General features: G+C 39.8%; 1 protein-coding gene across 6 annotated transcripts in view; it reads left to right on the forward strand.

Annotated features, from left to right (window-relative positions):
- Positions 1–11508: 11508 nt before the first annotated feature.
- The window catches only part of LOC147636650 (uncharacterized), a 50492-nt gene continuing 37114 nt past the window's right edge, over positions 11509–24886 (forward strand). For 3 of the 6 annotated variants that reach the window (XM_086800111.1, XM_086800113.1, XM_086800110.1), the window contains exons 1-2: positions 11523–11868; positions 11947–12168. In XM_086800111.1, coding sequence (XP_086656237.1) covers positions 11585–11868; positions 11947–12168 — 506 coding nt within the window. In that variant the 5' untranslated portion in view covers positions 11523–11584. Of the gene's footprint in view, positions 11869–11946; positions 12169–24886 lie in introns of all 6 variants that reach the window. The other 3 variants (XR_015266183.1, XR_015266184.1, XM_086800109.1) reach the window with 2 other exon arrangements.

Genomic DNA, 24886 nt, shown 5'->3' on the forward strand with positions numbered 1-24886 from the left:
CATTGCAACTTGTTGGCCAAAACCTTTGCAAATATCTTATACATGGCCCCCATCAATGTGATTGGTCCCCATTGATGTAGATTAACTAGGGATGAAACTTTAGGCAATAAATGTACAAGCCTAATCTTCCAACTTGTTGGCATGATACCTATATTCCACACCTCTTGAAAATAGCAGGAAGAGGGACCTTTAACTCATCAACATACTTCATGAAAAGCTCATTGGAGAGCCCATCCCATCCTAGACTTTTTCCTTTAGGCAAATGCTTCAACACATCTTCCACCTCATCCGCATAAGTATCTCTTTCCAATTCATTTGCAAAAATGTTTGACACCTGGTGTGACAAACCAAGTAAAATAAAGACTCTCTAGCTGCAACGACATCATGAGATATGACCTCTTGCGAACACAACAAATGGCGATAGAGTCCATACACACATCTAGAACACAAGTAGGATCCGTAATCAATACTCCTTGCCTATCTTGCATCATGACAATATTCTCACGTGCATGCTTTTGCTGCAAACGAGCAAAGAACCTATGTGACTGACAATTAGAATCCATTAGGGTATCCATTCAAGCCATAAGCTTATATCTCACATATTGATTCTCGTGCAATGCTGCAACCTGATGGGACAACCAATCAATAGCTATCTCAATGTCAGGGCAAGAACTGTCCTCTTGAATCACTTGGTTTAAATCAACTAACAACGATTCTAGGTGCTGCATTACAAATCCCATACTGGCAAGCAAGCATTTAAATATTGAACATACAACACTCCCAAGTTGCATCCCAGTAGAGATTACATGGCTTTGAAATTTTTGTAACACCTGCAACATAAACTGATGAAAAATAGTATGCTCCAAGAAAGTCTGGTGAACCTTAAGAGGAGCCTTTCCCAATAATGGCCTATAAGCATTCACAAAATGGCTATGCATCTCCAATACCAAAGGAAAATGATCTAACAAAATATGATTATATTCCACCTACATGGACAATATCTCTGGCAAAAACAAATCATGCTAGATTCCATCCAAACGAGCTCTTGTACCCACGTACTATTGAGAGGCATATGTAAATCTTCTCTTATGCGGGTGTAGCCATGACCACATATCTTGTTTCAAAACTTCATTGGCACACATTCCATTTGAGCCTCTTCGGCCCATCCATAATAGAGTGAGGTGTAGAAGCATACTCCAACAATTCACATACATGAAAATGGGATAAGTAGCAAAGTCCAACTTTAACAAAAGTCATAAGAGGATTCACTTGTACAAATTTGTGTTTTGTAAGTGCATCCAAGAGTGGTTATTTTTGTTGTCATCGATTACAATTGGGTAGTATATTGCCACCTATGGGTCGGTAGTGCATTACCACTATCATGGGGAGGCAACAAAGATTTGTTATATGCCAAAATTCATATTGGTATTGAACACAAATTGGATGTTGTGTTATTCATGTCAAAGTAGTCTCAAAGTACAGAGACTGATTTTTTTCTCTATCAGTATAAGGTGTGTTGGAGGCATACCTAATCCACATATCATAGCATATTTATATACAGATTCGGTAAGCGATAAATAATTTCTTGTTTATTTTTTAAATAGTAAATCAATTCCCATAATTAAAATGGTTTACGATATCGTTTCACATAGTAGAGGTATCTAGTGAAACCACACTTGTAGAGGTGTGTCTGGATGGTGCTATTAGCTTTTGAATGTGACCATATATAGCCCATAAACATGTCCACAGAGACATGGTTGGCCATAGAGACATAGATATGTATTGCTAAGAAACCAAAGTGGTTGTAAGAGTAGACATGTGGATAGGCATGTATCTACTCGTGGGATGGGAGTGGTACCCTCATTGGTGCATGTTACTCTTAATTTTCTAGTAGTGTGTAGACACTATACATCACATAGATGCTATCTATGTGGAAATCATCTTCATTGCAAGATGTGTAAAGTGTTCTGGAAGAATGCAAGGACTTTTGGGGAGAGGAAAGTGTAGCTTTCCTTAAACTACATGTGTAAGGTCAATGGAACTTTACCACATTATAGAACAATTTGCTAAAGACTTACAACAGTTGCACAAATTGGTTGAATTAAAGTCCATGCGGTTTCTAACCATAAAAGAAAAACATCTTTGATGTCGTAAAACATGCACAGGAATTCCTTGATTGTCAGAGTACATTCATTTTATGAGGTTCTTGAGGATTTCTTAGTAGCAATTTATGTTTTATTAAACATCCTTTATATTTTGCAAGTGGTAACTATGGTTTGGCATTCCAGATGAAACACGAGTGTTACATGTTTCCTTGGTTGTAGTACTTAAGGAAAATATGTGCTGTGTGTCTTGCTTTCCTTGTCATAGTACGGGTATAGATGACCATATGGTCTACACACAGACACTTGTTTACAACTTTCTGAAGCATTTTCATGAATGAAAATGCTTCTTGAAGGGAAAAGTAAAAAGGTCAATATTTGACCAACTAATAAGATGTGAAAACATTTGAGTTTGAAAGGCTCTTTATCAAACATCTCTACAAACTATAGATATAGTGTTGGGTAGAGATAGAAAGTTTAATAGTCATCTTTGAAGAAAAATCTTTAAAGGTTAAATATCGCTCAAATTAAGAGTGAGGTCAACCATTCGTAGCTTGATGGTGGTTAAACTAGAAACCCAACGAGGTTCTAAAGCATATGCTTGTGCATAAATGAATAATCTGGTGAAGAGGAGTACCTCTCACCTTTGAAATCTATTTTTTGCTGTTTATGACTAGATTTTCTCCATTTACATTATTTTATGGACTCTAGTCTTGATCTCCTACTATAGCCATAGAGCTATGCAAGGAAAAGAGTCAACAAGTTGGTAGCGTAGTGTGGTAGCATAATCTACAAATATTTAGTAACGTAATCTACGAATGGTTGGTAGCGTAGTCTACAAACTTGATTTCTTGGAGAGATCTCAAGTACATCTAACTTTTGTGCTATTGGCATGCAAAACCATGGCACATAGTTTTCCTTGAAGTTCTAGTTGAGAGCATGAGGTTTATTATGTATCGATATACACTTGTTAAGTGAAAGAATACACTAGAAAAGGTCTCACATGAGAACAACTATATATGCTTACCAAAAACTTTCCCTAGTTTGTTTTCGCAGCAGACGAAAACTCTTTAGAAGGGGTGGTAATGTCATGTAGCCTAACGGCATGCGTTAGTTGCCCATAGCGGCAACAAAGCTCGAACGGACACGAAGTCCACACACTGGAGTGCGTGTGGGCGAGTGTCTGTGGTTAAGGAGTGACGCGCCCGGGTCGGAGGACCATGGAGCAACTAGGCTAGTGTGGGCAGGCATGCCACTATACAAGCCCTGCATTGTGGACACTTATCCACATTCCTCTATGGTTGGGTGGTGACCAAAGCTTGAAGCCTTCTTTGGCTATGGTGGTTACTACAACCGCGACATAACACATCCAAAGTACTTGTACTATCTTATGTTGATGCGTGCCTCAAGGCCAATAACAACACTCCAAAGCCCTTCGGTAACCAATACACAACACATCGTATAGGACGTTCACAAGGGGTAGTTGGTCTCATCAAGCTTATCCTCAGTAAAGAGCGTCCCAGATTCTTCACTACCATTTCAGCCTGCAAATAATGAATCTCTCATACAAAATACAAAATACAAAATGTTCCAATAATTTGTAAGAAATTTTAATGCCCACCAAATGCAACTTAGATAAATACTAGTAGATCATTGATGACAAAGCGACCTGCACACTGTATGAAAAATGATAGAGTGTACATCATAGAAATAACAAGGAAGCAAAAGTCAATGACAATGATGACGAAGCTATTAACGATGAGCTTAAAAAAACGACAATGAAATGTCTACACACCACATTCATGTTACTTCACTATTGAAAACCTAAAATCAAACAAAGATAATTCTAACTGACACTCTCCCAAGTTGTCTGTCAAAACCTTACATCATACGAACGAGTCCAAAAATATGCCCAAAACAACCCGAAAGATGAGAAAACTTTGTTAACGAGTTTGTTATCATGGTTAACAACACACTATAAGATGTAACTTCTCCACCTAAGATAAATTAATTGGAGATAATCGGAAGAGCATCTCTAGGAGGTGATGATGAGGGGGTGTGAGGGCCGAAAGAACCTACTCTAATATAGCAATTGTTAAAGTTAGGATAGAGGTAGCAACACACACATAGATGTAGCAAGCAAGCAGAGATAGAGAGCAGTATAACACTCCAAGAAGATTAATAAGAATGAGTGAAGTACAAGTGAAGTGATATGATAAGGTCACTTACACACTCACTTCTAAAAGAGTGTCGCTTTGGGAGAAAAGACCTCTTAAGGAGAGAAAAGTACCTCGACCCATTACTAGTCTACATCTACACATCATTGCCATATAAATGGTTACAATAATAATTATAAATTATAAATTAATTTCTAACTTAATAATGGTTACAATAATAATTATTGATTATAAATTAATATCTAACTTAAAGGAAAAGCTTAATGATCTAGCTTAAAAGACTAACTTGATTAATAACAAACTATAGTTCACTTGATTATTTATGACTAACCACATTAAGATACTCATTGCGAAAAAAATTACTTGAAAAGGTAAATAACACCATGTCAAGTTACATGATTTGTTGCAGTCCCTTGCCACCTAAAAAGCCTCATAGGTGTTGAGAAGTTAAGGGTAATAATTGAAGAATGCTTATGGCATCCACAGATAAAGAATATACTTTATACTTATTTTTATATTTATAATTCTTGATCTCCTTGTGGAAAACTATATGCCAAAGTTCTAGGATGTCCTCCCCATTAACCATCCCATGTTTATCTTCGTTGATAATGGATGAAGAGATGATAAGGCTTCATCTCCATTATGCAAATAGATCTTGTATACGTTATCTTGTAGGCTTGATCATTAACATGTCAAGCTTCATCTCTTGGGAATAGGTGCTTTATGTGTGTAATTTTGCCCTCTGCAAGTGTGTGTGTGTGTGTGTGTGTGTGTGAACGATCTCAGGCTAGATATTGTGTGTGTATATAGTAAGTAGTGATGTTAGCACGTGCCATATGTCACTATGGGTTACTGTATTAGTGAGTGTGATTAAGTCAAAAGATAAGGCTCTAAGCCTATAAAAGCCTTATACTTGGTGAAGGATTCACATCATCATTAATCTAATTAACATTGAGTTGTGCAACACTCTAAGCTTCAACATCTCTCTCTCTCTCTCTCTCTCTCTCTCTCTCTCTCTCTCTCTCTCTCCATACTCATGAAGCTTGGAATTGCAAAAAGCTCTTTGCCCTATGTGGCTCCTTTGCATGTTTTTTTTACCTTGCTTATGTTCTTGTACTTGAGCAAACAATGCGATAAGCTAGATGATAAGGTGGTAAAATGCATTTTTATGGGATACAGCTTAGAAATCTTGGAATTGCAGGAAGCTCTTTGTCCTCTATGGCTCCCTTGTGTGTTTTTATTACCTTGATTATGATCTTGTACTTGAGGAACAACGTAATAACCTGGATAATAAGGCAATAACATGCATTTTTGTGGGATACATTTGTGGGATACAACTTAGGAAGCAAAGGATATACACTCTGCGCCACAAAGGTAAATTTTGGTGAGAGTAGAGATGTCTTTGTTGAGAACTTAGTTCAGCCCATGCTTTTATGTAAAAAACAGTAAAATCTAGACAGTCATATGTGCAGCAAATGAATGCTTAATAAGGTGCTGCAAAATCAGTCTATATACTTGCTAAAAATCAACTTGAATTTCAACCCACAGATCATCCTATTGATGAGGCAATTGTGGATGATGCACTAGATGAGAAAAGAGCAGCCATCCAAGAGTATGCCAAAATGGCTAGTGTGTAGACATTGTGAGATAGCAAATTAGCTACTCCTTTGCCTAGCGGGATAAGTATAGGTTCTCATTATATCAAACATGTTTTATTTGAGAAAGCACATGATGTAGGTCATACAGGATGAGTACATCCCAATCCTCAAAATTGACACTTTATCTTATAAAAAGATCATTGGTACGAAGTGGGTTTACAAACTTAAGCATAAAGCTGATGGTAGTGTTGATCACTACTACAAGGTAAGGCTTGTTATAAAAGGTTATGGTTAGGAGAAAGGCATAGATTATGATGAGACCTTTGCCCCCCACGTCGTATAACTGCAATTCTATGTGTTATTACATTGGGAACCATTATTTTTGGTGGGACTAAACACCATTTTGAATATTAATGTAAATAAAACCTCCCTTAACTTGCCTAGCAATGTTACAATGGAGACCAAGTATAAATTTGATTAAAAGGATTAAAACACTCAAATATTGTGTTATGATTCAATAAACAAAATTATTTCTATCAATGCCTACTTTATTGAAAGGGGGTTTATAATTTTCAAATAAGAAAGTTATGCTAACCTTGGTTAACAAGAATCGACACAAAATATTGGAGATGGGAACATCATCTATATTAAAGTAGGGAATACAAATGAAACTCCTTCCAAAAAGGGAGTAGCAAGGCACTACTGCGCTTATCTTAGCTTCACTTGATAATACCTAATCAACTGAAGGGGAGAGACTGTTACATGTCACAAAAAAGAAGGTGAGTTAGTACCTTACCTCATTAGTTAGGAAAGCAAGTGTCATACTAGCTTCCCACTTATTATAGATGTCCCAAATAATTTAACATTCTCATTAAGACCAAGTAGAGTACTACAGATAGTGAAAGCAGTAAATAACTAAAGGGAATCAATATATAAGACCACCAAGTGAATGAATGATTTATCAATAAAACATGGTGATAAATTTAAGGAACCATTCTCTCATTCATGATAGTATCCGTAAATCTTATAAGGAGCAGTTATAGAAAATCCACAAAGACACATCCTCAAAGAAATTCAACAAATGGAACAAAGATGAGATCCAAATCATGAGCTTTTTTAACTTTATACTAATGGAAAGGACTTTGGGTTTATTCATGCATATAATAGGTTTGTCAAGACTTCAAAACATAAATGAATCTTTAAGGAGATTACCAAGCAAGTGGTAATAACTTTTATGAGACCATTACTGAGTGTGTTAAGGTCATCTATAAAGTAATGTTGAGAATTGTCAAGAAAATATTGAAGACTTTTTGCCACTCACAAGTCTTGCATCATAGTTAATCATTAAAATATCTCATTTGATTGATATAGCACATCCTAAGGCAATCAATTGAGATCTTTGAATGTAGCATGATCAAAATACATGCATGTAAGAAAAACACGGTACAACAAGATCATTATAACGTGCCCTAGAGCCTGCAAAGATATATAGAGTTCACTTATAATTATAAATTATTCATCATGAAGGTATGAAAAGATAACTACATATTGTGGATTTAACCATATTATGATTCTATAGTTAGAAATATCATCAATCATTCATACACTATAGTTACATGTTGTACTTATATGATGGTTAAAAATGCTTGTAAATGCTAGTATATGACGGCTGCAAATGCTTGTACATGATGGCTGTAAATGTTTGTACAAGACGACTATAAAGAAGACTATAAAATAGCTAGCAAAGAAATTGCTTTACTTTGTGTGGTAACTTAAGTACAGGTACTAAGGGTGCACAAAAATAACGCACAAAGTGTATGGAAGATAAATGGAAGGTCGTTGTGGAGTCAAGCTTCAATTGATGCTTTCTTATGTGCATAGTTCCATACCATACTCTCTCTGTTGCACTCATACTAGCAAGTTCTCATTCCCACTCTTTAATCCCTACACTTCCTTAAGCTAATTTCACTCCTCACTCTTTATGCTACTCTCTTTGACTGACTAGCTCCACTTATTTCACATTCCTACAAGAAAAAGGCTTAAAGCAAGAGGTTTTATACTACCACTCAAGAAAAGCTATGTTTTATACATTCCATAGACCTTTAATCCCAAGCCATAGATGCAAAACTTTCCTACCCCACAAACAAGAGTAAAAATGAAATATGGAGTACTCTTGAACTCGATGGAACATGCAAATAATCACATCAGAGAGTAATGCGTATGAGCAAAACAAGAGAGGAAGACAAAGATAATCTCTTAATGCAAGCCTAAACACGTAAAAGTCCATTAGAATGTATAGAATTTTAGAATATACAAAAAGGTAAAATAAGCTAAGGTTTACTCACTCATTTCCTTAGCCCATATAACTCACTTATACCTTAGTATATTCACTCATGTCCTTCGCCCATATAACTCATTTATACCTTAGTCTATTCCTAAATTGACCATTGTATTCAAGATCCAATTCCCATGTTTTTTTTTTTTGCATTTTGAGGGTTGAGAGTTGTCTTTAGTTAATGTGACCTTGTAATTACTACAATAACCCCAAAATAAAAAAATGACTTTTATTAATGCTCACAAAAAATTCATCAAATTTTTTGTGATAGTTTATTTTTAAGTCCGCTGCATTTTAAAAAAAGACACAGTTCTTCATTCAGTGAAGGATAATGACAAATTCATCAACTTTTTTGTGATAGTTTATTTTTAAGTCCTCTACATTATAAAAAAAAAGATGCAATTCTTAATTCAATCAAGGATAATGAAGTGATATAAAATTTCTCTCAAAATTAATTTGTTATTTTAGTTTTCTTTTAAACTTACATTGATTAATTTATTGTTTAAAACAACATAAAATGAAAATAAAATAGTAAATATCTTATTTTATTTTAGTTTTCTTTTAAACTTACATTGATTAAATTTATTATTTATAAAAACATAAAATGAAAATAAAATAGTAAATATCTTATTTTAAATTTTTATAATATTTATTTATTTTATCATAAATTTATTCTTTATATTTAATATCATAAAAATATTAAAGATGCTATATAGATAATAGCTATTGATTTGAAATATGGTTAGTATATATAAAGATTTCGAGTTCAATAAAAAATGCATATTGGGTATTGATTTTGAACATAGAACTAGATATTGAGAAAAATCATATTAGATATTGATTTTGAATGTGAAACTAAATATTGAGATGTGTTGAAAACACACAAATCTAGATACTTGATATCCATTTTATAAAACAAACAGAGAGCTTCTAAAATGAGTTAAACCTGTTTGTATTGGAAAATGGATACCAACTTGAAAATTTTGTGTATTTGCAACATGAATTGTGTTAAAAATGGATGAAGAGCTTCCAAAACAAGTAAAAGCTGCCTATTTTTTAAAATAGATATCAAGTTGAAAGACTTATGTATTTTCAACATGATTTATGTTGGAAACACACAAGCCTTTTAACTTGGTATCCATTTTTTTTGAACAAACAATGATATTCTACTTGTTCTTTGGCTTTTTTCTAAAAAGTGCTACTAAAGTGTGAGTTTTCTTGAAATAACTCAAGCTACAATACATAATTTTTAAATATTTTGGCACCAACATATCATTTAGATTGCTCACATATCTTTTGGCACCAACGTAACATTTTGATTGCATGCTATTTTTTGAACTATAATCTAAACGTTATGTTGGTGCCAAAACTTTTAAAAATTTGAGCATGTAGCCGAGGATATTGTATTTAAAAAAAAGCACGAACTTTTATATCCCTTTTTTAAAGAAAATCCAAATTAATATATTGTTTGTTTCAAAAAATGATACCAAGTTGAAATTCTTTTGCGTTTTTAACATAATTCATGTTGAAAACACACAAGCCTTTCAACTTGGTATGAGTTTGTGTTGAAAACACACAAGTATTTCAAGTTGATATCTATATTCTAAAAGCAAGCAGCTTTTCCTTGTTTCGGAAGCTCCCTACCCTGTTTTAGAAAAATGAACACCAAGTATCTAATTTTGTGTGTTTTTTAATACAATTTGGATACTTAGAATCCAAATTGTGTGTTTTCACAATGTAGATACTTGGTACCCATTTTTCAAAATAAGTAAAGAGTTTTACTTGTTTTGGAAGCTTTCTATCCATTTTAGAAAATGGGTACCAAGTATCTAGATTTGTGTTTTTTAAACACAATTTGAAAACAATGTAGATACTTGGTTTTCTTTTTCTAAAACAAGTAGGGAGCTTTTACTTATTGTGGTCTTTTAAAAAAAGGCATATAACTATCTATAATACAATAAAGTAAAAAATGAATTCATGGTATCAAAATATTATTAATAAATGAAATATTATAGTGAACAATTTAGAATAATTTTGAAGTGTTCACAAAACTTGAAAATAGATACACAATAATTTTTGTGAAGTTGAAGACATATTAGAATTCTTGTATACAAAATAGATATTTAAGATATTTATACCAAAAATGATATTGTGTATCTCTTGACTCTAGTCTACCAAAGATTTTTTATTTTTTCAACTTGACCAAACTAGATATCACACATATTGTTTTTAAGAATTTTATAATTCTAAAGTATTTTTAAATTACACAAAATTTTGTGTCTTTATATTCTTGCATATTTCTATGAAAGAGAAGAGGATGATGATCTTACCACACCTAGGACACTAAAACATTAACATATTATCCTCTCAAAAAATTCTTGTAAGATAAAGCATTATCTAAAAGAAACTTGAAAGAAATTTATTTTCTCCAAGCTTTTAAGCTTACCTATTGAGACAGAGTTCATCAATCATAGATCGATGGTATGTACATGTAGCATCTTTTTATAGTATGATGGTATCATTTAACATAGTAATTATGTTATAATTTTTTTTTGACTTTGTAAGAAAAATATGTTTTTTGAATGTTGCTTTCTTAATTTTTGGTGTGTTAAAAGTTTCATAATAGAACCATCAATATATTTTATATGATATCACCAAGCAATAATTAATGGTTCTATAAGAATCTTATTATTAGAGATTTATTTGTGTAATTATAATACAATGTTTATTTTTTTGAATTGATATAATAGATTTTTATGAATGATGATTTAATACAAAATGGTCACATAAATAAATCCATCAAATTAATTTATAATTGAATATTCTTATTGAAGTCTAATTGGTTTGCTGTGTAACATATATAAGGCTTTGTGGTATTAGTTTCTTTATTATAAATTTGTTGTGTGTGTTTTTTCCTTTTGTGATTTGAAAAACTCATGTATAGTAAGATATGTACTACATTTATAAAGGTTTTAGGTGCACTAATAAGGATATACATCAATAAAGGTTTTAATATGTATACACATCAATAAAGGTTTTAAGTACATTAATATGTATATATACTACATTTATAAAGGTTTTAAGTACATCAATAAAGGTAAAGGTTTTAAATACATCAATATGTATATACATCAAAATATAAATGTAAGCATGTAAGTTTTAAGAATATGTGACATTGTGTGTGAGAATATTAAAAAAAAAGAGATTTTGTTGTTGTTGTGTGTGTGTGTGTGTGTGTTCGCGTTTAATATGATGATGTTTGTATGTATGTATGTATGTTGTGTATTAAAAAAATCAGTGTAAACCTAACTAATAACTAAACGGAAGAGTTGGCAGCGTGCGCAGCACAGCAGCAGAGCGCAAAGGTGAGGGATGGGCCTACTGACCGAGTCCGACGATGGCTGCCCGCAGCTGAGCAATCCGGCGGCGTATTGCATCACCGATTACGAGCAGCAGCGCAATGCTCGTCTCTCAGAGAACCACAAACGGATGGAGGCCCTCGGCCTTGTCGACCTCTCGCGCTCTCTGGCCGACTCGCCCCTTCCCAACGCCACCAGCGGCAGCCGAAGCGTGCGCAAGAAGATGAAGGGGCGTGGCGGCTTGGCGGCCATCGTGGCCGTTGATGATGGCCCCCTGCCAAGACGACGTTCCTCCAGGTAGAGCAACACACAAACAACCTCATCGCGAGCATATACCACCCACCGCCTTTGTTATCTAGAGGTTTTCATGTGCAGGCTGTTAGGGACTACTGTACCCTCTTACGGAGAGGTGGCCATCGTGAAAGATTGTGCTGTGGCTAGTGATACCAGGCAACGCCAACCAGAGGTTTACACCGAGGAGCATAAGAAGCTGCTTGGACACTGTGCTCAAGACTGGGAGCTTTTTAAAGACGGCTATGCAGCTGATGGTACTCGGATATATGACTCTGAGAAAGGAAAGACGTGCCATCAATGCAGGTTTTCTTGCCAATCTTTCTATGCGTGCGTGTGTGCCTGTCGCACTGGAGCTTGTAATTTCTCAACCAAAAGTGCTAAGTGTTGGTATTAGTTTTGAGAATGACGAGTTTTGTTCAGTCTTAAGCATGTTCATGGAAAAAGCAGCTCATAAAACAATGCCAAGAGCTTTGTCCAAGTCTGTTAGATCCAAAAAAACTGTCTGCAGAAACTGTTGTAGAATATGGTGGCTTGAATGGCAGCTTTGGCTTCTCAGAAAGGGAGAGAAACTGTGCATTTTATAAATATTCCACTTAATTGCCGGGTGGAGTAAAAATTTATTTCATTTCATGTAAGAGGCCAAAGTCAAGATGTTCTATGATATTCAAGGGATGGATCATTTGTTAACAAAGGTAACCATAGTCCTTTGAGCTGGCCAACAGCACATAAAACAGGCGGACCAGCACCAATATGTACTACATATACGTGCCTAGTAAAATTGTCAGAAGTATCTGCATTTTCTCAGCACTAGTCTCACTATAGAGCTTCTCTACTAATTGTGGGCTGGCCAAGGAGATCAATAGTGTGGGCTGCGCATTGATGCCTTTACTCTTAGCCATCATTTGTACTTAAATTTCAATTTTATTACTTCTTTCTTGTACACAATACATAATAATAGTCTTAGGACTCTTGTGTGTGCTGTGTGTGTTTGATTCCGCTGCTCTCTTACCTATAGCTGCTCTCAAATCCTAACACATAGGCACGAGTCTTCTACGGTTGGTATCAGAGCCTAGGGAATTGCCAATTTTTTTCTTTTCCACCTTTGTGTGTTGGGTGCTTGGTTAGGTTAGAGCCCTAGTTTCGAGGAGCGCATAGGTCGGGGTTGGATTCCTCTGGCGGTTTTGGGGAATGTCTATTCCTTGTCCCACCCACCTTCCTTAGTACAAAGCTCTCGTCATGCCTTCGTGATCATTGTTACTAGTTGTTCACATTGACACAAAGTTGACATCAAAGTTGCCATGAGAGTTGGCATGAGGGACGTTCGCAAGATCACCATACCTATCGTTGTGAGGATTTTTCTAGATAACGTCATGCAAGCAGACATCTTTCTGATTACAATCCAGAAAGGCATTGTGAAGTAGGCATCACCATGATTATAATCTAGAGGTGTCGCTATGGCATATCTTGCATAACTTGCAAGAAATCCACTGTTGATCGCTTCTTGACGACGGCAATACACCAGCTACTCTCTAAACCGCATAGACATCATCATCACCTTCTTGATATTGATGAGGATGACCTCATCGCCTTAAGTTTCTTTGCTTGCACTGCTCTACACTGGCCAACTGTCTTCAAGGAACAGTTGCTACACAACCCATGCTCACAAAAGCAAGATATTACATCCGTAGACAATCGCTACACACGATTGCGCAATAGAAGAATTCTCTTTCTCTCTCTCGGAAAACCAAGGTTATGGTATTCCACACCTCCTCCCCAGCTGGCTGCAGGCCGTACATAGAGCACTTACATGGGTAGCAGGGTTGAGGTGGTGCACTTGTATGTCTATCTCGGAGCTACCGTCACTAGTCCACGCTTCTCTATGAAACAAGCAGCGGAGGATAGACTCAATAGAGGATATGCCTCTCTAGCCCTATTGGAGAGGCAATGTTTTCAGGTGCATTTTTAGGAGCTGAGGACGAAGGGTTGGCTTTTGGACACTCTAGTCACCCAACACTTATTTGTGTAGCTTCCTTTTGGGCACTAGATTTATCCTCGGCAGATTGGCAGTGCATAGAGTGTCCTTAGATCATGATGTTATCACAAATGATACATAGCAAGCCATCTGTTCCCCACCAGATCATTCAGGTAGAGTTTGTTGCAGCTCCTATGTTGATGGAGGCCATGTTCCAGATAGTCACTTATATAAGGGAGATGGATCCACTTCGACTCCTCCGACTCACACTACAGTCATCATAACAGGTAGTGGCCGGAGGAGAGCATTCATCCTAGTATGGCACAATACTCACTTGATTTCAATATAGATGGACCGGCTCCCTCCATTTCAGTATGAACCTAATTCCCCATACGTTAGGCTTACACATGAGGACACATCTATTGGGGCTATACACATGTAACACATGGATCACATTGGTAGGTCCATTGCCTACCAAGATGCAGTACTACAGAGATCGTTTCTTGAGATTCACAAGAGATGGTTTCATACAGAGACCAAGTTATCTTGATCCCTTATGCTATGAGGATAGCCATTGGCCAGCTTTAGGGTATCATCCCATACATTGAGGATAGAGAATGGTAGAGTTGAGCGGATACCCAGAGTAGGACATGTAGACTTTGTCAGACGGGGGTTGAGTTGGAGGAGCACTATGTTTGCCAGTGCCCAGTCTTCTATGATATCAGAGGGAGATTTCACTATCTATTCAGAGAGGGCTTTGGACCCTTATCCCAGATCATGGAGTATCCATGGACGCTTCCTACTGGAGCTTAGCCGACACAGAGAGTCACTACTCAGAGTTCGTCGCCCTCAACAATCCTCCTTTTAGCGTAACATCACCAGTTTTTTCCAACCTAGAGGGCTAGATAGGGAGGCACTTGAGTCCATTACAGTGGAAATGGGAGCCTAACCAGAGTGCCTCCTTGCAGTAGGCCTATGGGAGTCGCACGAGATTGAGCACGGATACTCCAAAGAGCTAGACGCCCTCGTCCTGTTGGACCTCGACCACCCTCATCATCAGCCCGCCGTCGAGCAGCCTCATCCTCACAGCAGACTATCGACACCTCTAGCCTTCTTGTATCACCCATGATGGACATCCTGGATGGGCCTTTGCCCGACATACTGGGTTGATTGATTGTTTTTATTCAGCTCTCCCATATCACATCACTTATTGTACCCTATACCTTGCATAGTAGGATCTAGATTTTTCATCTTGTATAATTTTAGAGTCTAAGATCTTAGCTTGTGGCTTTCATTTTTTTTACTGTTGCTTTTTCTTATGTCATCCATGACAAGATTTCATGGACACTATGTACATATAAACATCATTTTGGTCTCATAGGCCCTTTGGGTCTTTTGAAGACATTAATATAACTTTCGTTCTCTCTCTCTCTCTCTCTCTCTCTCTCTCTCTCTCTCTCTCTCTCTCTCTCTCTCATGATGCAAAAGAAGAAAACACATACATGCAGATGGAGAGGAAGCACACAATTTCCCAAGGCCTTGTGGCCATTTTCTCTATTAATGATGTTTACAACAAAGTTCTTTTAGCGCCTTCCCAGACTTTTGAGACCTCTGTCTTCTCTACTCTTCCCTATGTCCTTATGCAAATTCTTCTTGAGAGTGGCTTTCTCCATGTGCTCTGTAACTATTTAGCCCTCCTAGCTCTATTTCACATGATGGTTTCCATGCCCAGACACCAGACAGATGGAAGAAGACATGGGGACAGGGTCCATAAGGTTTGATTAAGAAAAAGCACCATTCTTGATCAGAAAGTAGAAAAAAGCAAAAAGTCAAACAAGGTTGACCGCGAGCCAAGGACACCATTGGAAAGAGGAGACTAAGCCGGACCAAAAAGCTAAAAGCAGCTCCAGGACCAAAAAGCGAGGCCTTGAAGCTAGAAAAGCAAAACAAGAACTTTTGACTAAAGTGAGTAATATTTTACTATTAAAAAGACGAAAAGCAAAGTTAAAAGGCAAAAGCAAAGCAAAAGCATCACTTTTTGGCAAGAAAAGCAAGGCTTTCCCAAGTATAAAAGAAGTATGAGCCTCTCTTGAGCACTAAGTTGAAGAAGAACCTCTTCATCGCGTTGCCACCTTCATTGAAGCACGGAGATCACCTTCTCCATCATCGTCTACTTGATCATGAACTAAATCATGGAATTTTTCATCGTTGCCCGTTGATTCAAGCGCCATCATCGGCTGCAGTGCCACGCCATCATCTGTTCATACAACTGTACGGATCCATACAGCTGTACGGAACTATACGGACATGTGTAGAGCTGTACGAATTGAAAATTTCAGGAACCTAAAAAATTTCAAAAACCTTAAAATTGCTCCAAAAACTGTTTTTTGGATATTTTTATCACCTGAAAATTATTAAAACAGGTTTTATATCAGTTTTCTTACCAAAAAGAGCTTTTCCATGGTTTTCTTCATTGAAAAGGCTATAGGAGTTGTGGAGATTACTCATGGGATGAGTAAGTGATTCTTGGACTTGGACTTGGACTTGGATTTGGACTTGGACTTGGATTGGAACTAGAACTTGGACTTGGATTCATTCGGTACTAGCCTGGTGAGAGATACTTGTGGGTCATCCCTGAGGTGTGCTCAGCATCAGAGATCTCGTGCCTCGACATCAACATCGAGCTAGATATCCTACATCGGCATATCTGTTTGTTTTGTATTCATTGATTGTATTGATCCTCGCCAGCGTGCCCGTGGATTGTTCTTGAATAAATTCTTGAAAGGGGGCGGGGCCTGCTTCTCGCTTAGTGTGGTGTATTGTCTAAGATCCCTATTCCCTTCTCTCTCTCTTCTCTCTGTCTATATCTTTATCTCTTGGACACGTGGTTGAGTCTATCATTGCACGCCTCGATGGGCTTACAGTGGTATCAGAACAGGATTTCTCTTGAAGAAACTTTCTTGGGGTGATAGAGCCATGTCGAGAGCAGAGTGTTGGGGTAAAGGCACTATGCCCACCCTTATAGTGTGTACAAGCCCATAAGTTATAGTACATAGTACACTTAGTACTTTTAATGTACTAAGTGCACTATGTGTACTAGTGCAATATACATGTGTGATAGGGGAGTCACACACTCATATCATTATGAGTTGACTTATCCCCACAACTCTCTCTCTCTCTCTCTCCCTTGTTTTCTCTGTGTATGTCTCCCACATGAATTAACCTAACCCTAATTCTTCCTTCTCCCAAACAACTGGTATCAGAGCCCAGGCTGCCTCGAACTGCAACTGAGGAAAGTCACTACGCAGAAGAAACTCAACAAAGCGAGGAACAACCCCTGCCGCAATGCCTTCTTGAATTGGAGGACTGCGCTCAATGGACAAGAAGTCAAGGCCATCCAGCCAGTAGCGTGGCCAGATATCGCTGCCTTAGGCTGTCTGTGTAAGCTACAAGGCGCAAACAGTGTGCTGGGCGCAAACAGTGCGCCTAGTGGTCATCGCTACTACCCGTCAATACAACTAGGCGTGTCAGGCGCCACCCGAGCCGTCGACTGCAAGCGTGTAGCGCTGGGCGTAGATGCGCTAGGCGAAAGCAGCACGGCGAAGCCGTAAGGGAAGCAACGCACAAGCGGACACGTAAAAAAGCGCTGGTGGACAACGAGCACGTGTTCACTGGTCGAGAGGTGGGCAAAGAGCAGTGGAGAGCGCCGACCCCAAGGTCCTTCGACGTTTGGCACAAAACCGTGAAGCAGCTCGCAAAAGCTGCTTGAGGAAGAAGGGCGCTCGTCAACAGCACTGACGACCCGGAGCTGAACGCGCAGGGAATTGGTGGATTCATTGAGTTCGACACCTGCATGGGCCACCTCCAGAAACTCCTCTCGGTCGCAATTGGGAGGCAAGTTCCATAGCTTGAGCTTGGTCGCCTTCAGCAATACAACCAGAGCTCCTCAGCTATTGCCTACCTGCACAACAAGCAGCATCATTAGCACGACCCCCCCTTTTTTCTGCAATCAGAAATTACAAGGTATTCTGCTTCAAATTTTTTTTGGGATTTGCAATTGAGCAAGTACAATCATCAATTGAGTAGGTACAGGTGCCGAATTGCTCAATTTTGAGCAAAATTGGCAAAATTGGGTGACATTGGTCACAATCAGGATCAATTTGCAGGAAATTGGATGTCGAAATTTGGGGTTTTTGATGTAATTGTGCAATTAAGCACTCATACATGCTGTATGATGTGAGAAATCGCACATTTGGGCAAAATTGCAGCAAATTGCAGTGCAAATCAAGGGGCTTTTGTGCCGATTTGGTTGATTTGCATGCAGGCAATCGCATTTGATGCTGTGGATAATGTGTTGATGCCTTACAAGCACTCAATGTGCCTGTAAATCAAGGGGGTTTCATGTATTTGATGTATATGTGGCCGGGGGAAGCATCGTGAACACTCTGGATGCCTTCATGTGCGTCAATGTACCATGTATGATCAAAAATTGATCTTAAATCAAGGGGCTTTTCAAGTTCGTATGCTTGTTGAGCTTGGCAAAGCAGCAGGCAAGACATTTATGCCTTGAATCCTCAAAAATCAGCTTGCAGTCAAGGGGCTTTTGCCCAATTTCTGTTCGGGACTGTTGTATGCAGTGTACAGGACTGTAAAAGTCTGATTTTCACTCATTTGGACAGCCAGGAGAGCATTTATTGCTATTGTACCTGCTGGTACAGATTTGGCACAGCTTTGTGCAAGTTTTGGCATGGCTGTACACTGTTTTGAGTGACCAAAAGGTTCAATTTCAGCTGTTGTACTTGCTGGTACAGGTTTGGTAGGTGCTGTCCAAAATATGCAGCAACCAGATTTTGGTGATTTCATCACATAAAGTGGGAGAAAAGTTGCATTTGTGCTTCCGCAGTGGGAGATAAAGCTTGGGAGAACAACTGTGAGCACTTTGTGTGCTTTTGGTGCAATGTTTGCACATTTTGCAGGGAGTCAGGCATTGACAGGTTGCATATTGCTATGGCAACCACAGGTGAGAGCTCTTCATTGCTTCACATCAAGAAGCTTGAAGGCTCGCATAATTATGATATTTGGCAAACCCAGTGCTACAATGTGTTGCTCCAGAAAAAGCAGCACAAGCCTATCAAAGAAAGGGGTGTGATGCCCGCTTCTCTTACTACTGAAGAGTGGGAAGATATGGATGAGCTGGCAAGATCTACTATCATGTTGTCTGTGTCAGACTCATTACTTTTCAGCATTCGTGAAGAGAAGACAGCTTGGGGAATGTGGCAGAGATTGCAGGACTTGTATGCCCAACAAAGTGCCTTAAGCAAAGTGTATTGGTTGAAGAAACTCATAGGTCTTCAGATGAAGGAAGGGGCGTCTATGACAGCCCATCTAAATGAGTTTAATGGTATTGTCAGCCAGGTCATTAATCAAAAGTTGGCAATGGACGATGAGTTCAAAGCCACTTTTTTGTTATGCACTTTGCCAGAGAGTTGGGACACATTCAGGACAGCCACTAGCAATTCGCATGCTATGCTGTCATATGCAGATGTTGAGGGTGCTCTTCTTCAAGAAGAGATGAACAGGAAAAACAACTCTGTTGGAAAGTCCAATGCAATGAATGCACGTGGGAGATCCCAGCAAAGGGGGAAAAGCCAAGAAAGGGGAAGGAGCAAGTCTCGCTCCAAAAAGGATTTGGAATGCCATTATTGTAGCAAGAAGGGACACATTAAAAAGCAATGCTACAAATGGAAAAATGATCAAAAAGAAAAGGGAAAAGGCAAAGACAAAGAGAAAGATGAAGCCAAAGATGTAAAGCCAAAGGGCAAAAGTGGAGTCAAGATTGAAGAAATCAATGTGTCACATGCAGGTGGCAGTGAGGATGAGGTCCTATTTACTTCTTCACTTGATGCCCATTCACTTCTTACAGGTGGTCATGGTATGCACTCATGGATCATTGATTCAGGTGCCTCCTTTCATGTCACAGGTTGCAGAGACTTGTTTGTCAGGTATACTGCTGGCAATGAAGGAGTGGTTTATTTGGGTGATAACCATGCATGCAAGATTCTTGGCAGAGGTGATGTGAGGCTTGTGTTTTCAGATGGCTCACAGCTTATGCTCCATGATGTCAGGCATGTGCGTGAGATCAAAAAGAATCTGCTTTCTACTGGACAGCTTGATGATGCTGATTATGTTACCACATTTGGTCATGGAAAGTGGAAAATTAGTAAGGGCTCACTGGTTGTTGCCAGAGGCTCTAAGGTGGACACTCTTTATTTTATGCATGCAGGTGTTTGTCACCATGCTAATGTAAATGCAACCGAGCTGCCGGAAATCTCTATGTGGCATAGCCGGTTGGGACACATGAGTGTCAAAGGAATGGAGCAATTATCTCGTTTGGGTTACTTGCCTTCTCTAAAGTTTTCAAGTTTTCAGTTTTGTGAGCATTGTATATATGGTAGGCAACTACAGTGCCCCCACAAGAAAGCTCTTGGACAGAAAGATGCTCAGTTAGAGCTTGTGCATACAGATGTATGTGAGATGCCTCAGCTTTCTTTGGGAGGGGCAAAATATTTTGTGTCTTTTATTGATGATGCCACACGTAAGGTGTGGGTTTATCCTCTTCGTTTGAAGAGTGATACATTCTCAGTGTCTCAGAAGTTTGTTGCTCTAGTTGAGAATCAAACTGGCAAAACACTGAAGGCTTTGCGTTCCGACAATGGTGGAGAGTATATGTCCAAACAGTTTCAGGACTTTTGTTATGCTAAAGGCATCAAGAGGGAGCTCTCTACTCCTTATGATCCTCCACAAAACGGGACAGTAGAGAGGATGAACAGGACCATACAGGAGAAGGTCCGTTCTATGTTGTCACATGCTGCGTTACCTCATGGTTTTTGGGCTGAAGCTATTATGACAGCCGTTCACCTTATAAACAGGTCACCTAACACGAGGCTTGGTGGGAAAGTGCCAGAGGAAGTATGGACAGGGAAGCCTCCCTCATACAAGCACTTGAGAGTGTTTGGTTGCGTTGCGTACGTGCACATACGCAGGGAAATGCGCACCAAACTTGATCCTAAGTCTCACAAATGCATATTCCTAGGATATGGTGACAGAGGTGAAATGGGGTATAGACTTTGGGATCCCATGAATAGAAAGATCATACGCAGCAATGATGTCATTTTTGATGAAACATGCATGTATAAGGAGCCTGCAAGGCAACAGGAGCCTGGCAGAGTCATCTTTGATGATGATGGACATCATGGACAACAACCAAGGGCTGTAAATCAGCCATTACAGCAGGAAAACCAGCCCTTAAATGGTGCTGAAAATGGTCCAAATGGACAGCCAGAGATGGCAGAAGATATCCCTATGGATATGCCACAGTTAGAGGAGATACCGGGCATGATTTTTCAGCCTTATGGCATGGAACAGGAGCCACCAATGGGTGATATGCAGGCTGGACAGCAACCTGCAAATGATGGTCATTGGGTACGGAGGTCCACTAGACCCTCCAGAGCCCCTGACAGGTTTGTTCCAGGGGTTGACTACTTGATGCTTACTGACTGTGGGGAGCCCTCATGTTATAAGGAGGCTTTACAGAGGGCAGACAAAGCTCTATGGGAGCGTGCCATGAAGTCAGAGATGGATTCTCTGCACAAAAATGAAACATGGAAGTTGGTGCATTTGCTTGCAGGCAAGAACGTTTTGCCATGCAAGTGGGTTTACAGGCTCAAAGTTGCACGAGATGCAAAGCCAAGATACAAAGCCAGGTTAGTGGCTAAGGGCTTCAAGCAGGAATATGGTGTGGACTTTGATGAGATCTTCTCTCCAGTGGTCAAAATGACCACACTTAGAGCTGTGTTAGCTTTGGTTGCGCATGATGATCTGGACTTGATTCAGATGGATGTGAAGACTGCTTTTCTTCACGGTGATCTCCATGAGGAGATATATATGCAGCAGCCAGAGGGTTATGCAGTGAGTGGAAAGGAGAAGCTTGTATGCAAGTTGAAAAAGAGTCTTTATGGGCTCAAACAGGCACCAAGGGAATGGTATCACAAATTTGATACATTCATGAAATCTCAGAAATTCAGGAGAAGTGACATAGATCACTGCTTGTACACCAAGAAAGCTTTGGATGGCAGTCTATTGATCCTCATCTTGTATGTTGATGATATGTTGATTGCTGGGAAATCTCGTAAAGAGATGGATGCCTTGAAGCAGAGGCTGCATCAAACCTTTGATATGAAGGATTTGGGTGATGCAAATCACATCTTGGGTATGCGGATACTTCGGGACAGAAATCAGCATGTGTTGTATTTGTCTCAGAAGGAATGGACTACTTGAGCCAAGATGCTACCAGTCTCCTTATCACGAATGGTAATCTCATAACGAGAGAAGATCACCTCCGCACCCTGAGCTGCAAGAGCACTCACTGACAAAAGGTTAAATGTCAAATTTGGAATGTACAGAACGTCAGAGAAGTACCTCTTGTTCTCGGACGAGCGGAAGATGGGGATGGTGCCATGTCCATGCATTGGCACGGAAGAAGAATCACCCAAAGTGATCTTACCTGTCTTGGCAGGCTAGCAGTGAAGTCCTCGAACCAATCTCAATGGGGTGTCATGTGAGGAGTAGCACCTCTATCCACAATCCACGACCGCGTGTCATGTGCACAATGTGTATCTACCGTGTGCTACACGCACACAAGACTAGCTTCGAGGCTTGGGAAAGCTTGGAGCTAGGCAGGCTGATTGGCGAGTTGGGCTAGGGATACACTAACAGGCGGGCACCCAAGTATGGACGGGCGGGCGCCCAAGTGTGGACGCCTGGTGACCGGCCAAGAGCCTATAAAAGGGTGGCCAAGGTTAGTCAATAGTTCATAGAGTCTCGCGTGTCTTTGTGAGAGCTCTATGGTGAGGAGCCGTGATCTAGTGCAGACATGCACCTGCTTTCTGCAGCCAAGGCCGGCAGCAATCTCGAGGCCCGCGAGGGTAGCTTCGTGGCGGTATGGGACGTCACGAGGTAGAGATTGGTCGGTATGTCCAACTAGTTAGCTCAGCTCGTGGCTCAGTGGGAACAGCCAAGACTTGTGGGTTTTGCCCATGGCTGTCAAGGTTGGGAGGTGAGTCAGGCCTGCACCCCCTTCACGTTGCTTGGCTTTGTTTTGCAGGTTTCGAGTCTTGTATTAGGAGCGTTCTGCGAGGTGATCCTTTGGGGTTTTGATAGTGGTATCAGAGCAAGCCTCGAGCACGAGCAAGTTGGGAGGTAGAGAAAAAAGAGGTCAAAGAAAAGGTATGAATTCGAGTAGACTGCTGTTTTTTCGTACACATTGCTGTTTTTTCAAATTTCAGCATGTTATTTTTGCATTGTTGGAACCCGTGTATAGGATTTTGGTCTTGTAAAGGGTTGTCTTGTTAAAGAAGATGAAGAGTGGTTGGCAAGGACAGAATCATAGATGTTGGCTGTGTAAACGGCATGAGAAAGAGAGAGAAGAGGCGAAGAGTTGAAGGCTGTGTGAACAGCGTGAGAAAGAGAGAAGAGATTCATGCAGCCGGTTGAGCATGCTTGGCGACTGTGTGGCTGCGCAGCCCTTACGAGGGAAGAAGGCAGCCAAAGATCCCCTTGAACTAGTCGCATGCAGGCGGGCAGGTATGAAGCGCTTCCAATCGGTGATCGCCGTACTGCAGAGAAAAGCGAAAAGCTTTGTGTAGTAGCCGACAGGTGGCGGCGGGCAGAATTACGAGTGTATTTTTTTAGGCTTCTGTTTTTTTTCATGCTTTCATTTTTTTTTGGCTCAAGAAAAGAACCTTACGTTTTAAAGCGTAAGTCGTGAGTAAAAAAGAAAAAAACAAAGTGTGGGTGTTATGTATCTCATCCACATGGTTTTTTTAAAAAAAAAACAAAGCCTAGCATGGTTTTTTAAAAACACAAAAGCAAAGCATTAAAACTCATGCTTTTGGGGAGGCCTATAAAATACGCCTCAAAGGAATCTATTAGAAGTACTCAGGACAGAGACGGATTTTATTCTAATAGACATCGTTCACCGAGAGAGTTCTCTGAAGGAACGATGTTGTATTTGTGAGTCCCGAAAGATTCCGAGACTTTGTGGACAGGTCGATCTCCGAAATTATCTCTTAGATATTACACGACGGATTGGTTCAGTCGCATATGAACTGATTCAGTCGTATTACACGATGGATTGGTTCAGTCGCATATGAACTGGATTTGCCTTCTCATGTGAAAGTTCGTCCCGTATTTCATGTCAGTAGACTTAAGGAAGTACTGGGTGGAACAGATGAGTTAGTTACTCCTCAAGAAATCATAGATGTCGAGAACCGGAAAAGATCCTTGGATTTTGTGAAAGATGATTGCGTAATACACTTCTTACAGAATACAAGATCAAGTGGAAGGATCGTGTTGAGGAGGATGCTACATGGGAGACATTGACTACCCTTCAGAGGGATTACTCTGGGTTTTTAGTGAGCTCAGGAGTGAGCTCTCAGAGGAAGGGGAGTATGTCATGTGCACACTATGTATCTACCACACAAGACTAGCTTCGAGGCTTGGGGAAGCTTGGAGCTAGGGAGGCTGATTGGTGACTTGGGCTAGGGATAGACTGACGGGCAAGCACCCAAGTATGGACGGGTGGGCGTCCAAGTGTGGACGCCCAGTGACCGGCCAAGAGCCTATAAAAGGGTGGCCAAGGTTAGTCAATAGTTCATAGAGTCTCGTGTGTCTTTGTGAGAGCTCTATGGTCAAGATCCTGGATCTCGTGAAGACATGCACCTGCTTTCTGCAACCAAGGCCGGCAGCAGTCTCGAGGCCCGCAAGGGTAGCTTCGTGGCGGTATGGGACGTCACGAGGTAGAGATTGGTCGGTACGTCAAACTAGTTAGCTCAGCTCGTGGCTCGGTGGGGACATCCAAGACTTATGGGTTTTGCCTACGGCTGTCAAGGTTGGGAGGTGAGTCAGGCCTGCACCCCCTTCACATTGCTTGGCTTTGTTTTGCAAGTTGTGAGTCTTGTATGAGGAGCGTTCTATATGAGGTGATTCTTT

The sequence above is a fragment of the Cibotium barometz genome, chromosome 7 (assembly GCF_041138505.1).
Source record: "Cibotium barometz isolate CiBa-2024 chromosome 7, ASM4113850v1, whole genome shotgun sequence".
Classification (NCBI taxonomy): domain Eukaryota; kingdom Viridiplantae; phylum Streptophyta; class Polypodiopsida; order Cyatheales; family Cibotiaceae; genus Cibotium; species Cibotium barometz.